The sequence below is a fragment of the Salvia hispanica genome, chromosome 1, assembly GCF_023119035.1.
Source record: "Salvia hispanica cultivar TCC Black 2014 chromosome 1, UniMelb_Shisp_WGS_1.0, whole genome shotgun sequence".
NCBI classification, from domain to species: domain Eukaryota; kingdom Viridiplantae; phylum Streptophyta; class Magnoliopsida; order Lamiales; family Lamiaceae; genus Salvia; species Salvia hispanica.
This window is the reverse complement of record NC_062965.1, coordinates 41,657,465-41,672,396: the sequence shown is the minus strand read 5'-3', so window position 1 is coordinate 41,672,396 and position 14,932 is coordinate 41,657,465. Positions and strand designations below refer to the sequence as shown.

The window sequence follows — 14,932 nt, the reverse complement described above, 5'->3', positions numbered from 1 at the left end:
GTGTATATATACTTTATATATTATAAATAAGTTATTATTAATATCTAATTTCAATGATATTTTTGTCCAAGAATAATTAGTGATGTTGTAGAAGAGTCCGAATCATATATTTTTAATGAAAGCGGTCCAAATGTACTAGGAGGAATGATATGCTGCATACCTTAATTGTGTGAGCGCCATTTTCATTTGACGCATATTTAGCGTTATTCGTTTTGATTTGTATATTCAGTAGATGATTCTAATATATTAAAAAATATTATTGAAATTTTTAATTTCACAAAATTCATAAAAATCAAAGCTCGATTTGTTCGTTTTCTCTATAATTTTAAATAAATTAATAAAATAACAAATCAAGCTTTTTTTTTTTATGAATTTTGTGGAATTAAAAATTTCAATAACATTTTTTAATGTATTAGAATCAAACTAAATATTAAATATATAAATCGAAATAAACAACGCTAAACGTGCGATAAACAAGAGTAGTGTTCACATAAGGTATGTAGCATATCATTCGTCAGTGTATTAGATATGGATCAAAATGAAGTATTTATATCTTTCTTTACTTTTCTTATTAATTGTAATAATCGAATGGTTGGTTTTTTAAGTATTGATCCAAAAGTATTTAATCTATTCTTTTAAATGAATTATTAATTTATGAACTCCATTTAATGTTATTATTACTCATTTAATTTCATTTATTGATAATCTGAAATTAGTTTTGAGACATTATTTAAACTGTGTAACACACACGGGTTGTCGGCTTGATACTAGTTAATGTTAATAAAGAAGTTTGAAATTATGACGACACACCCTAAACACGACAATAGTTAAATGTATACATGAAAGCCTGCGATTTGGTAATGAGTAATGAAAATACAAAAATTACATGAACTTTTTCACTTCTTAAATTATGCTATTCCATCAGCATGAAAATATATATATATTTTTTTTCATTTTGATCCATCACACAAATAGTCCACTTTTCTTTTGGTTAATATTTTTATACAAAATACACAAAATCAATTATCACCAATCGAAGTGTAATCAAGAGGTGTGTTAATTGCAACAAAGTAAACAAAATTAGCTATGAATGTGTGCAACACACTGTGAATGGAGTTTTAATACTGGTAAATTGAGTCCAAACTAGTTGATTTGATTCGTAAATAAATACTCTTCCCGTCCCACATAATTTTACCCAGTATTCCATTTGGGCCGTCCCACATAATTTTATCCATTTCACTTTTACTCCCTCCGTTTATTCATAGTTGAGTCATTTTACTATTTCGGGAAGTAGGACCCACATCCCACCAACTTTTTCAACTCACTTTCCATTAGATTTCTTCAAATCCGTGTCGGGTCAAAGTTTCCCAAATTATGTGGGACGGAGGGAGTATTTTTTTTACTTATATATTATTTCGAAAAGATAAATATTTTACAATAAGCATTTAAGTTATTCTTTATTATCTCAAGATGATCACATTCTTTAGCAATGACTTACAAATAATTCAAAAATATTAGATTACAAATAAAAAAATAAACTTAGCAAAGTTAATTAATTAGAATAAGTTTTACATGCATTAGCATGTACCTTTTGATAGTCATTATCAAAAGTTAGCAAGAAAATCCTTGGTACATAAGTACTTTGTCTTGTCTATGATTCAACGCAAGGAAGAATATTACTAATAATCTATTGAAATTAAAATAATTAACATCTAAGTAGGGAGCATTCAGAGTGGTCCATTTGCCAGATTGATCTTCCAAGCTTAAATTCTAAATCCACCAACACATCATCAGAAGAAGTTTTTCTCACGGCCCCTACATCATATTCCTACATCCAAAATTCAAATTGAGTTTATAATTAATTAGCTACAAAATATTTCTTGAATATACACGTAAGTACGTACCTTAGATACATCAAGTCCTTGTAGATAATTTTTTTGAGGGTCAACTTGGCTCGAGGGTCGCACTACAATATCGTCTATAGATAATGGCCGTCTGCATAAATAATTTGTATTTAGAATAAAAAAAAATGTTATATATATAAATATATATATATATATATAGGGGTGTATTCAGATGAAAACCATAATATATATTAAAACATCAAACCATGTAAATAATGTACATTATACACAATAATAATGTACATTTTATTCATGTATAATGTACTGTTCTAAATATTGTACACACTAATAATGTACATTTACATTATATGAATTCTGTACATTATGCTGACAGTACATTATACATGAATAAAATGTACATTATTAGTGTGTATAATGTACATTATTTTACATGGTTTGATGTTTTAATATACATTATGATTTTCATCTGAATACACCCCTATATATATATATATATATATATATATATATATATATGGAGGTTGTTCAAGTTCTGGCAGTTTTTTTATATATATATTTCAACCGTCCCAAGGTAGTTAGAAAATTTCTTTTAAATACGAGATTTAAGAAATTAATATGTTAAAGATTAAGGTCGAGAGAGTAAACTAAGAGAGAAAATAAAGTACTGAGAATAAAAATAAATACTACATTAGTACTTAACTACTTTGAGATAGGGGGGTATAACTTTACGTTGACTAAATAATGTAGTCATTATCTATCAACCGTCCAAGATAGAATTCATTAATTATTACTCAATAAAACGCCCGTAATTCCATGACCCCTACCATTTGGCCAAATGTCACCATAAACGTGCTCTATTACAACATTATTATTGAGATTTGGATCTTCTCTTTGACTTTTTTAAGACACATTGAGATTTGAACAATGAACATGTAATTAATGGATTAGTCATTGCTTTGAGATGGTAGAACTAAGACCTGAAAACAACCGCATCCATACAAATCCTATATTTAGCGCCGTACTAGTTTATGCAATAACTCTCCGCGATTAAATATGGAATATTTATCAAGAAAATCTCATATATGACCCTAAAATGCTAACCAAAACACAACTTTAGCATTTTAAAATATTAATCCTACATTGTACAAAGACTCGAAGACCCCTTGATTACTATATATATACACATACGGATGTAACTAAACATAAACTTGTAATATTATACAAACTCTAAATTCATTGTCAACATAGTGTTAATATATTGTAAAATTTTAAGATTTTGATGTCTAACACATTAACATGATACAGTGTCAACTAAATTTCAAGATTTCGATATAAAAAATGTTGACGAAAGTAAAAGGAAATCGAGAGAGAAATGCAGTGACCTGTGAGTGTGTTGGAAAGTAGTGTTGTTATGTAATGATGATAGGCAAAATGGTGGTGGTGCAATCACACTGCACTGATCCACATCTTCCATTCTTGTCGTATGCAGTTTCAGTCCAATTTCTGCAAAGAGAAAATGATTGACAATGCTTTTATTTTTGCAGAAGAAAAATAATTCAAAGAAATCTTAATTGCAATTCAGTCAATTATGCTTCTTCTGATTGCAAACCTTGTCGCCCCTAAATGCACAAACAAAGAGAATAATGAATGGAGAATATATATGGGGTCTCTCTCCAATTTCTACCTGTTCCTTTGTCAGTGCTCTTCACTGTTCTGTACATCTACGCACCAAAAAAAATATTTATTAAGACGGTGTTCGATTTGCTAGATAAAATTGATCAAAATAATGTTTAATTAAAATTGTATCAAAATAATGTTTAATTAAATCCCACCTGCAAGTGGCTCTTCACGTGAGCTAGGGTTAGATCCTTCACATTCATCAACTCCAGAACAGATTTAGGAGTTGCTCCTGCAACATTTTACACTAAAAAAATTACTAAAAGATAAATAGTGAGATAAAATAAAATATTAGTAAATGACATACGTTCATGGCCGCCAAGAAGCTCAACGGCGTGCACGAAATGGGCGTGGAGAGTGGAGGTCCATCTCATTCGCGGTGCACGGACATTTTTCCTTGTGGATGATCTCTTGAACTCTCTTCCTCCGTGCATTATCGGAGGCCGATGATGCTGAAGACAGTGGCGATGTTGACGTTCTGGATCCAACCCTAGCCGCAGAGTGGGTTCGGGTTCAACGACTTGATTGGTGGGGAAGATTACATTTTCGTGGCTCAAATCGCTGCCGCCGGAATCTGCAGTCGAGCTCGTCGGTGGACTGATATGTAAGGAGAGATCGGGAGCGGCCGAAGCGTTGGTTGAGGTGGAATACATGGGACGTTGAAATGGGAAGACTTTTTATTGGAAAGGTTACACTTTGGGAAGAGGGAAATGGATTAGAGAGCCCAAAAGTAGTGTGATTATATATCATGAGTACCTTATCATTTGCATGTTTTGTTTAGCAGGCAGGGAAATTTTGTTAATAGGATGTTAGGATTAGAGAAGAATGGTTGATTTTGTAGAAAACAAAGTAATCTTGTATTTTATCGGCGTAGGTTTTAAGAAATTGTTTGATTATGTGAAGAAAAATGGAGGGAAAAAATTTAGTAAAGATAATAAAAGTAAAATAAGAAATTTATTGTGGTTCATCTAAATAAAAAAATATGAGATATTTAATAGAGACGGAAGAGAGTAGAGATTAGTGTAAATTCTTTATAGCGAATATTGGAACTCCCACATCTCTAGTAGCATTAAATTGGTGGATAGTGACAAGGCCACTTAACTATACTTCTATTTTCCTCCCTTCTCCGATTCCCACTCTTCTTGAAATAATATAGTTTTTTTTCATAAGATTTCGGAAGTTTCATTATCTTAAGATTAAGGTACATTAGTACTATAATTTAGTATAGGTTACCGAATTGACAGGCAAGAATTTATTTTCACTAAAAGAAAAGTAAAGAAAGAAAATAATTAAGAAGAACTTGGTCTGGTCAAATGACCTTGAAAATTGAAGTTTTTCAGTGTCCCGACACAAATTATTTTAATGGAAACTGAGCAAACAAATTACGAAAAACATTCGCGAGAGTTTTCAAGAAATCTGAAATCGAGATTCTCTTGAAAAATTTAAAGCCATTTATAAGAATTCAAAGAGAAAAAAAAATAGAGAGCACGTATGTTCAATAGTTTGATACATACATTTCAAACATATATAATCGTAAATGCAAATCTATCAAGATAGCTTTAACAATATAACAATTAAAAATTAGGCCATGTTTATTTTACATGGATTTTATGCTAAGAAAGTAATCTAGTTTTCAATTAATAAATTATTCTATTTGTTGAAAATGTAAGATTGAAGATGATAAAATTAAGAAAAATGATAATGCGACAATGAATCTTTTTGTAGAAGTTATTATTGTAATAAGAGAAAAGCTTGGGTACACGTGTGGAAATTTCGGAGCAGTCATTGCAGCAGGTTAATAATATTAATTAAAATAATTAAATATCGATACACTTTTAACAATATATAGTGAATTTGGAAGTGATGCATTTACAAGATTTCATAATCTTTGAAAAATTTACGCCTTGTGCAATAACATTCAACGACATAATGATTTGTTATTTTTTCTATTAACACTACTCTTTGAATATTGCTTCATAAGATCAACTGGTAACTGGTAATTCATGAGACTGAGTTCTTTCAGTTATAATTATATTCTGTACTACATGTCCCACTTAAAATGTGGTACAATCTAAATATATGATATATGTGTAGTTTTAAAAAAACCAACAGTCGGCTAATACGAGGCCCATAAGTTTGACACGAGTTTTAAAAAATATAAAAGAAAGTGGTGAAAAAGGATAATGGAATGTCAGGCCTATTTTTATTCACTGTACTAATTTTATACTCCTCCCGTTCTATGTGAATAGAGTCAATTTTCTATTTTAGGAAGTTTTAAGTTAATTGGTTCATTTCTATTTTTAGCAAAAAGTAATTCTCATTTTTACTTTATTCTCTCTTTATCTCTCTTACTTTATTATCTCTTACTTTTTCAACCATCCATTTAATACACTATTCTTAAACTCTATACCGAAAAGAAATGTCTTTATTAACAAAAAACAGAGAGAGTAATAAAATATGAGTGTAATGAGTTAGTGGAAAGTCTGGTCTACCTATCATTTATATTAATAAACCGGAACTCTAAATTGCAGACGAACTAAAATGATAAATTGAGACTCCTAATGGTAGACGGAGAGAATACATTTATAGTTTAAAGTTTATAGCTCGTGGCAAAAGAGCTCTAAATTCACCATTAAAGATACTGATATCAAACTATGATGGACCCTTTAGTGCTTTATTGGGCCGGGTATCAAACTACGATCGACCCTTGGGATGAGAAAATTGTACGCCCTCCGTTTCATAGAAATAGGCCATTTAGGATTGATATAAATTTTAATATTAATTAATAAAGTTAGAAAGAAGAAGAAAAAGTTGTTGAAATTGTTGATCTTATAAAGTAAAAGAGGAGAAAAATGTTATCTAAATGGACATGGACTATTTGTATGAGACGGACTAAAAATGAATATGACATATTTTTATTATAGGGGGGACTAGTTTTTTTTAATTTAAGAAGAATGTGGTCGAGACCAACAAAATGAATAAACGAAAGCTCAAAATTGATATTATTCTAATTATTGAATTAAGGGAAAGTCATGAAATGACACGATCCACCGACAGAGGACATAACATTAATTGAAATAGTGTATATTCAGTATACCAGTTTAGGGTGGCCCTGCCCCTTGAGTAAATTGCGCGTGGAAAAGAGGGGAATTTGTGTGTTAGTACATGAAACTAGAAACGTATGATTGTCCTCCATCCACATAATTTCTTTCAAAAAAAAGAGAGGTCTGGTTTTGAGATTTTTGTAATATAGTCATCACTCATTATTATATTGTAGACAGTAGTATTATATAATGATTATAAATTGAAAGTGGAAGTAGGGAGACAGTATGTGCGTGGCTCATGGTTAAGGGGTCACGTCATTCAAAACGGCGTTCATTCCGCTGATTCCTTCCTTAATTTCTCTTTTGTCTTCTCTCTACACGAAGCTATGTATTCTAGTTTTTAAGCAACACATGTGTGTCTTCATTCGCCTCGACCGAATCACACTGAACCAATCTATCTTTGATTTTATTTCTGTATAAAATAATTACTCATTATTTAACGTTGGAACGAGTTTCGAGCCATCAATATCAAACCAGATCATCAAATAAATATATGTATATATATAAGGGGTTTTAATACATGCAAAACTAGATCTAAATACAAAAATACAGAACAAAATCATATAAAAGATATTTTTAGGTCGTTATTAGTTTATTTTGAGGTCATTTTAAATAAAGATGACCTAAAATGAACTAAAAATTACATCAAACTCGTATTTTATAAAATGACCTAAAATTGATTAATAATACCTTCTGTGTTTTTGGTTCAATATTGACCATCAGATCGCCTAATCTTAGGGCCACAATTTTGGGCTACATTTCTGGATTCAAACACATACTTATTTGGATCATCTCCCTAGGATTGTGATCTATGCAAAACTAGATACTAATATAAAAATGCAGAACAAAGTCGTATGAAGGGTATTTTTAGGTCATTGTTAGTGTAATTTAAGTCATTTTAATAAAGGATGACCGAAAATAATCTAACATGACATCAAATCTGGATTTTATAAAATGACCTAAAACTGATTAATAATGATCTTCGGTATTTCTAGTTAATTTTTTACCATCAGATCGCTTAATCTTAGGGTCACAATTTTGGCTGCATTTCTATATTAAAATGCATTCAACGATACAATCCGGAATAAAAGACCAAAACATAATGGGAGGATACATAAAGGAGTTACGAGCTAGAATATGTGCTAACATATTGTTTGAACGACGAACCCAAGCAACTACCACATCAGGTCTCTGTAGCAGTAATTGTTGACATTCGGATATAATGTATTCAAATCCTTTTCATATCTTTTGTCCTTTTTTCTTCTTAATCCTAGCCCCACGATTTTGTCATCTGACGGTTAGATTAATGCCATGTGTCATTTAATAATGCACATTTTCATTCTAATAATGCACAGCGGCTAATAATGCAACATTATAGACTAATAATGCACATTTTCATTCTAATAATGCACAACGGCTAATAATGCAACATTATAGACTAATAATGCATTGATCACAATCATCCAATTCAAGGATCCAAGGGCTGAGATTAAGAAGGAAATAGGACACTTAGGGTGCAAAGGAGCCTAACGCACCCCTTATATGTATGTGTCTACTGCTTAAAAAAACAAAGTCTCATCTTTCGCTACGTGCAGTGCACAATTGCAAGAAAAGATGCCCACAAACACAAGTATAATATACAGAATATAAGCAGGCATAATATATAAACTCCGAAAACCAAATCGATTCAACAAAAGTTATGGTTGAGCAACGATTGCGTTAAAGTTGAAAATGTCAAATCCAGATTATTTAACTTATCAACTAAGCACTTGATTGCTATTTTAAAATGTTTACTTGGCTATTTTATTTAGCACAAACTGATGATTACTTGTGCATTAGTAACAGTGTGATAACAACTTGAATAACGTGGAACGACATATTGACCAAACGGGAGAGAGTAGAGAATGAGAAAACATTAATATTTGGAAAATGAGAATACAATGGATGTTTTGGAAGAATAAAGAGATTTGTTTATAAAATTGAGAATAAGATGGATGGGGAAGAGGTTGAAATATCCCATTTCCCGGAGAATCTAGAGCGCATCAGGCGCTGACCTTGGCTACTAATTAAATAACAACTTTATTTTGTTAATCAACACCTCTGTCATATGTATTTAATTCCTTCTTTTGTGTGATCCGCTCGTATAAACAAACATTTTTTTTTTTGTATAAACACACAATTTGATCACGCACTAGTTGCACTATTTCAATTTTATAGATTGAGTTGGCATTACCTAAAATTAATTAGATGCACAAAAATATTGTGTTAGAGCGAAAGTAATAACTTTAAGCTCTATTTACATGCATGCAATATCGAGATTGTAGATTAGAAATTGTTACAAATTAAGTATCAGAATATATATCTATAAACTTGAAATGGCATGTTGAATGGAGGAGAAAATTGGTGATAGAAAGAATTATTCAAAGCTACCATTGGAGATCGACTATAAATGAACTAATCAATGTAGATCAATTAAAGATAATAAAGTAAAAAAAGTATTCACTATTTGTTAACAAAAAATATTCACTCCAACTATTTTCGTACTCATGTATTTACACTCATTTTTGATATAGTGTTTAAAACGATTTTAATATTTATTTTATATAACGCGTTTTCAACTATATTTTATTTCCAAATCAGCATCCAAGGATGAAGAATATATTAGTCATTCACTCCAACTATTTCATATGTATTTCTATATTTAAATGAGTATTTTCCACTTACTACGAATTAAATAAAATTAAAATGAAGAGAACTATTTTCCACTTACTATGAATACGAAGATCACGTGACGCGAGGAATGCGGATGTGAATTTCGACGTACGTGCACGTTGGTGGAAGAATATTTGGACACGGTGAGGGAATATTGGTGTTAGAATTGTTAGGTGCAATTGGAAATTAATTCATGGACGGGCCAGAATAGTAGTATGCCAAATTAGAGCCTTAGCGTTAGCAGTTCAATAAACCAACTAGGCTAGCTCGAAACCTAATTATTTATAATTATGGTTGAAAATTTATAAACCTGATAAAATCATTATGTGGTTAGCCCGCATCCGATTAACTTCAAATTGAATATAATTAACTTAAAACCCCCAAGACTGACTCCTCTGACAACTCTAGTTGGAGTCTGAACAAACATTTGAAATCAATGTTATTAGTTGTTACTTTCTAGTCATGATTTTAAGTGAACAACTTTCTTAGACTATTTTTAAGGGTATTTCCTGTAAAGTTCTAAACAATTATTGAATTACAATTTCGTAGTATTTAAACTTTAAAATTTGTGTATACCACAATTCATCCTCAAGAATACTCAATTTCAACCATAAAAAAAAATAGTTCATGGACAATTAAGAGAAGTAGAGAACACCATACCTTCTTGGCTTGAAAAAATAGAACTCAAGTTTTTCCCATTTTCTTTATTCTTGTGAAAATCCACCGATTAGTTGCTTCAAAACATGAATAAGAAGGACTAGAGGAAGGATATGAGTGGGTCACTTAACTTGGTGGACGAATTTGAGGGTGAAAGGGAGAATTCCTGTCGGTGTCTTGGGGAATTTGGGAGATAGGGTTCACAAATGTGTGAAAAAAACTAACATGATAGAACTTATTTAAGTCGCACGAATGATACGCTCGGATTTTGCACGGTTTTAAAGCCATTATTTGGTCTGTTTTTAATGTCTAGATCGCAATTCATGTCCGTATTTTACGTGTTTTATCTATTTTGGTATTTTGACATGTTTTGTGAGAATTGTGCATATTTGAGCTAAAAAGATAGGAAAAAGTCGAAGATGGAAGTCTGGAGCATTCAAGACGCCCAGCGGCCCGCTGCGTGTGTCGCAGCTACCACTGGCCCATAGCGACCGCTACGTCTAAAGCGGTCTGCTCCGGAGAAAGTTGTGCTAAAAATCTGAAGACGCCCAACGACCGCTGGGTAGTGCGCAGCGACCGTTCGAGAAGGTCCCGAAGCCACTGGACTAATTTGCAGCGACCGCTACAACTCATGCAGCGACCGCTACACAAATGGGCAGAAGCTACGGGCAACGCACAGTGACCGCAGGCCAAGGTGCAACGGTCCGCTGCGAAAACACAGCGCACGTTTTGACCTAGATCTTCTCTAGATTTTACCAAAATTAGCCAACTTTTTCCTTGTATCCATAGGATTCGAATTTCTCCCTATATATACCCCCTCAAACCTCTTCATTTAGAGACACTTTTACACACTCTTTGCCTCACAATTCTTGAGCTTAATATTTGAGAGATCTTCGCTTTGCAAGAGGTTGAAGACGGATTCAAGTGAAGATCAAGGTTACAGGATTCTACCTTTGGGTTTTATCGCTTTAGTTCTTATTTTTACATTGCTTTCCCTTCAAACTATGTTTTTAGATTATTCTATCATGTGTACCTAAATTCATAGGATTCAAGGGATGTGTTAATAACTTTATTTGGTTTATACAATTCTTTTTTCTATTTAATATTCATTTTGATTTTACTTTGTTTCTTCCTTAAGTTGTTCCATAATACTGCATGTTTGAGTGACACATTCGATGCAGATTTAATATAACTTGCTACATAATTGTGAGAGAAGGATGGCAAGTTAGATCCACTTAATAGACATACAATTAGCTTTCCTTAAAACGACACTGTTAATTGAGAGTGAGGACTTTTCAAGGGTCGAGCTTTTAGGAGTTATGAATCTAGGATTGACAACCCTAGTGTTAGTAATCTACGCTTGTACTGCATGTACTTAACTAGTGTGACTCGTTCTATCGAAGTATAAACTGTGCTAGGGTATTGTAGTTAGAATTTGTATAACCATAATTGTGAACGCACATCCCCAGAATTCTCTTATCTCATATATTTTCTCTCTAGTCTTGTTGCAATCGGTGATTTGCTGCTTTCAGTTTATTTTTGTTTTCAAAAGTTTTCAAAAAATCTCAAATAGTAAAAGAGGCCTAGTAGAAGGTAGTCAGTCAGTGATCTTATTCCCCGTGTTCGACAACCCGGTACTGACCTTTAGCTATACTAGATCTACCCTGTTATATTTGCAGGTATTTTTAGTGCTAATAAAAAGTGCATCAAGTTTTTGGCACCGTTACCGGGGAATAATATCACTTTGTGATTGATATCTTCCAACGGATGATTTTACTACTTTGGATATTCTTGCTTTCAATTTTTTATTTTTAGTTTTAATTTTTATTTTATTTTATTTTTGTCTCTTTCAGGTAGTTTATGCGAACGCGCTCTGGGAAGGACAGCTTAGAGCCGCTCGATCTTGAACTTGAAAGGAAACGTAGGATAATAAGAAGAGAAAGACTAGCAATGGCGGACGAAGACAACAGAACCGAGCTGGAGATGTTGCAGGCCCAAGTGAAACTCTTGATGGATGAGAAGCTCGCAAGAGAGGCGCAGGAGAAGAAAAACAGGGAGATGGTCCCTGTTATGCAGATGTTCAACCACGGGAACGTTCTTACGTTTCCCGAGGCCCCTCGTGTAGATGCTAATAATTTTGAGCTGCGCATACCCCTTATTCAAAGGGTTGAGCAGCATCCTTTTGCAGGTAGGGCCACAAAAGATGCAAACTGCCACCTCTCGAGGTTCGTGGAGATTGCCAGCACGCTCAAGTTGAATGGTGTCGACGACGATGCTATTAGGGTACACCTCTTTCCCTTTTCCATTATAGATTCTGCTAAGGAATGGTTTGAGTGTCTACCTATAGAGAAAGTATCCACGTGGAAAGACATAGTGGCAGCTTTCCTCGACAAGTATTATCCGCCGGGCACCATATTGAAGCTGAAGAGTGAATTCTTCTAGGTCATCCAGCGCCCAGACGAGCCTCTTTATGAGGCCGTTGCTCGTTTTAAGGGACTACTCCGCAAGTGCCCCAACCATGGTTTTACCGTGGATAATCAGGTAGGAATTTTATATAATGGTTTTAATGAGCAGATTTGTACTATGTTGGATTCAGGGGTCAACGGAGGATTCCTAAGGAAGAGCGGAGCAGAGGCTATGGCGGTGATAGTGGAATTCGCCACCAATAGTCGCGGGTGATTAAAGGAGAGGCATCAGACAAGGAGAGTTGCGGCAGTAGAGGCAAACGAGGAAAGCTCCCTTGCAAAAGAGTTGGCAGAGCTAAGGGTTAGGGTGAATCAGATGGATACATCGAGGAGAGAAGATCCGGTTCCACCGACTTCCATAATCGTAATCACCAAACCCGACGCTGAAGCCACTCCCGTTGAGAATGTCAACTACGTGCAACAAGGAGGCGGCCCAAACAGATCAATCAACAATAATAATTATCGCCCTAACCAGAGGGCGGTAATCAAAATAATTATAATAGGAACCTTCCTCGTCTTAACCTTTCGTACTCTAACAATAATTTCTTGCAGCCCCCTACAGGATTTAATGTGAGTAAAGGTGGAGTGGTTAACCCCGCAAAGAAGGAGGAAAAATATGAGGCAGGGATCATGAAAAATCCTTGAAGTGCTTGTGCAAGATAGAAAGACCAACGACACCAAGATTGGAGTTGTGGAAGCAAGGTTGAACAACCTCGAGGCTGGAATAAACACGCTCACAACTGCCGTCACCTCTATCAAAACTCAGATGGACCAAGTACAACAAAAGATAGAGGAGAACAAGAAGGCAGCAGCGCGCGTAGCAGACATAAACAAAAAGTGGGTCGTGAAGCAGAAAACGGGAGCAGAAAGCAGCTTTGGGGCGCAAACTGGAGTCTGCCCGATGCCCAGCGGACCGCTGCAAGCTACGCAGTGGGCCGCTACCGAGCCGGCATAAACACCCGCGCCCAAGGATGCTCTCGTGCGTCACAATGGGATTGTACTCCCATTCAAGCCAAAGAGGAAGTTTAAGCTTGAAGAGCAATTTTAGCACTTTCTAAACATGTTCTGCAAGGTGCACATTATATTCCTCTTGTTGAATCATTGCAGGAAATACCTAGGTATGTGAAACTACTTAGGGAGGCCGTGATGCGGAAGAAGAAGCCTACGAAGGCCGATCTTAAGTTGCCTCTCCATTGCAGTGAGATTATTCGACGAGAGAAAGTAGTGAAGCAGAGGGATCCCGACCAGTTCATCATCAAGTGTTCCATTGGCCAAGGTAAGGTGGACAAGGCACTCTGCGATCTTGGAGCTAGCATCAACATCATGCCACTCAAGTACTACGAAAAGCTCAATATCGGGCCACATATGAAGACAGACTGCACGATTAGGTTGGCCGATAACTCCGCGATCATGGCGTTGGGCATGATCAAGGATGTGTTGGTAAAAGTAGATGATTTCATTTTTCCCGCTGATTTCATTGTACTTGATATGAAAGTTGATAAAAATGTTCCACTAATCCTCGGAAGAGATTTTCTCACCACGAGCAAAGCTCTTATTGATGTAGGTAGGGGGAAAATCATGCTTAGCAACAATGCTAGCAAGTCCACCTACAAGATAGAGAGCAAGGTGTTCAAATACGAGGAGGCAAGATGGAGTACGAGTGCAGAGTTGTAATGATGACCGACACCACCAAGCCTAAAGGGCTAAAAGAAGGGGAGAATTTTTCTAACCCTTCTATTTTTGTCATTAATATTGTACCTCCAGTCCCGAAAAAGGGCAAGCCTAACCCCCCTAATGTTACACCGAAGGAAAACCAAAGTGGAAGAAGAAGAAGAAGAAGAAGAAGAAGAAGAAGAAGAAGAAGAGAAGAAGAAGAAGAAGAAGAAGAAGAAGAAGAAGAAGAAGAAGACTATGTCACAAGATGACCCCGAAGTTTACGTGATCAAGACTGCGAAAGGAAAGTACAAGTGGTGGAAAAAAATGGGTACAAAATTGGTCCAGTTCGAGGTATTCAGTACAAGGGTCATTGATCCGCCCAGCTAGTTGGGTCACTTCAAGTCGAGCCAACGACTTTAAAACAAAGGCGCTTGTTGGGAGACAACCCAACCATGTTTTTGAAAATTTTTGGTTAAGTTTTTTATTATTTTTGCTTTGAATTTTCGTTTTTGCAGGTTCTGGACTCCTGCCAGCGAGCGCTTTCGAGCTCGCAGCGGTCGCTGGCCACACACTGGAGCGATTTGACTCATCCGCAGCGACCGCTGAGGGACGCCCAACAACCGCTGTCCAACTACAGTTCCAGCGCGATTTTACGATTTCTTTCGGAATTTCACCCCGTCCAGAGCCCACGAGAAAATTTCAAGGTATCTTTATTGCTTTTTAATTTAAATAAGTTTGGGGGGATGAAGTGGTGGACCGTGAGTTTAGGGTTTTTGTGTTTATTTTTGTTTTTGTT

The 14,932-nt window shown here is 34.8% G+C and overlaps 1 protein-coding gene across 1 annotated transcript; it reads right to left on the bottom strand.

The window, feature by feature from the left end:
* Positions 1-1,526: 1,526 nt before the first annotated feature.
* LOC125202343 (probable transcription factor KAN4) lies at positions 1,527-4,318 on the bottom strand. Its single transcript, XM_048100725.1, has 6 exons — positions 3,850-4,318; positions 3,698-3,774; positions 3,550-3,586; positions 3,248-3,368; positions 1,905-1,995; positions 1,527-1,828 (listed from the first exon to the last, which is right to left on the bottom strand). The coding sequence occupies exons 1-6, from the start codon at positions 4,193-4,195 to the stop codon at positions 1,706-1,708; spliced, it is 795 nt and encodes a 264-aa protein (XP_047956682.1). The 5' UTR covers positions 4,196-4,318; the 3' UTR covers positions 1,527-1,705.
* Positions 4,319-14,932: the final 10,614 nt, after the last annotated feature.

Excerpts from the sequence above, each read along its gene's own strand:
- LOC125202343 (XM_048100725.1), bottom strand. The coding sequence starts at position 4,195 with ATGTATTCCACCTCAACCAACGCTTCGGCCGCTCCCGATCTCTCCTTA. Across the intron at positions 3,587-3,697 it reads ACGTGAAGAGCCACTTGCAG|ATGTACAGAACAGTGAAGAG; the intron begins GTGGGATTTAAT and ends TTTGGTGCGTAG. Across the intron at positions 3,369-3,549 it reads GAGCACTGACAAAGGAACAG|AAATTGGACTGAAACTGCAT; the intron begins GTAGAAATTGGA and ends TTCTCTTTGCAG.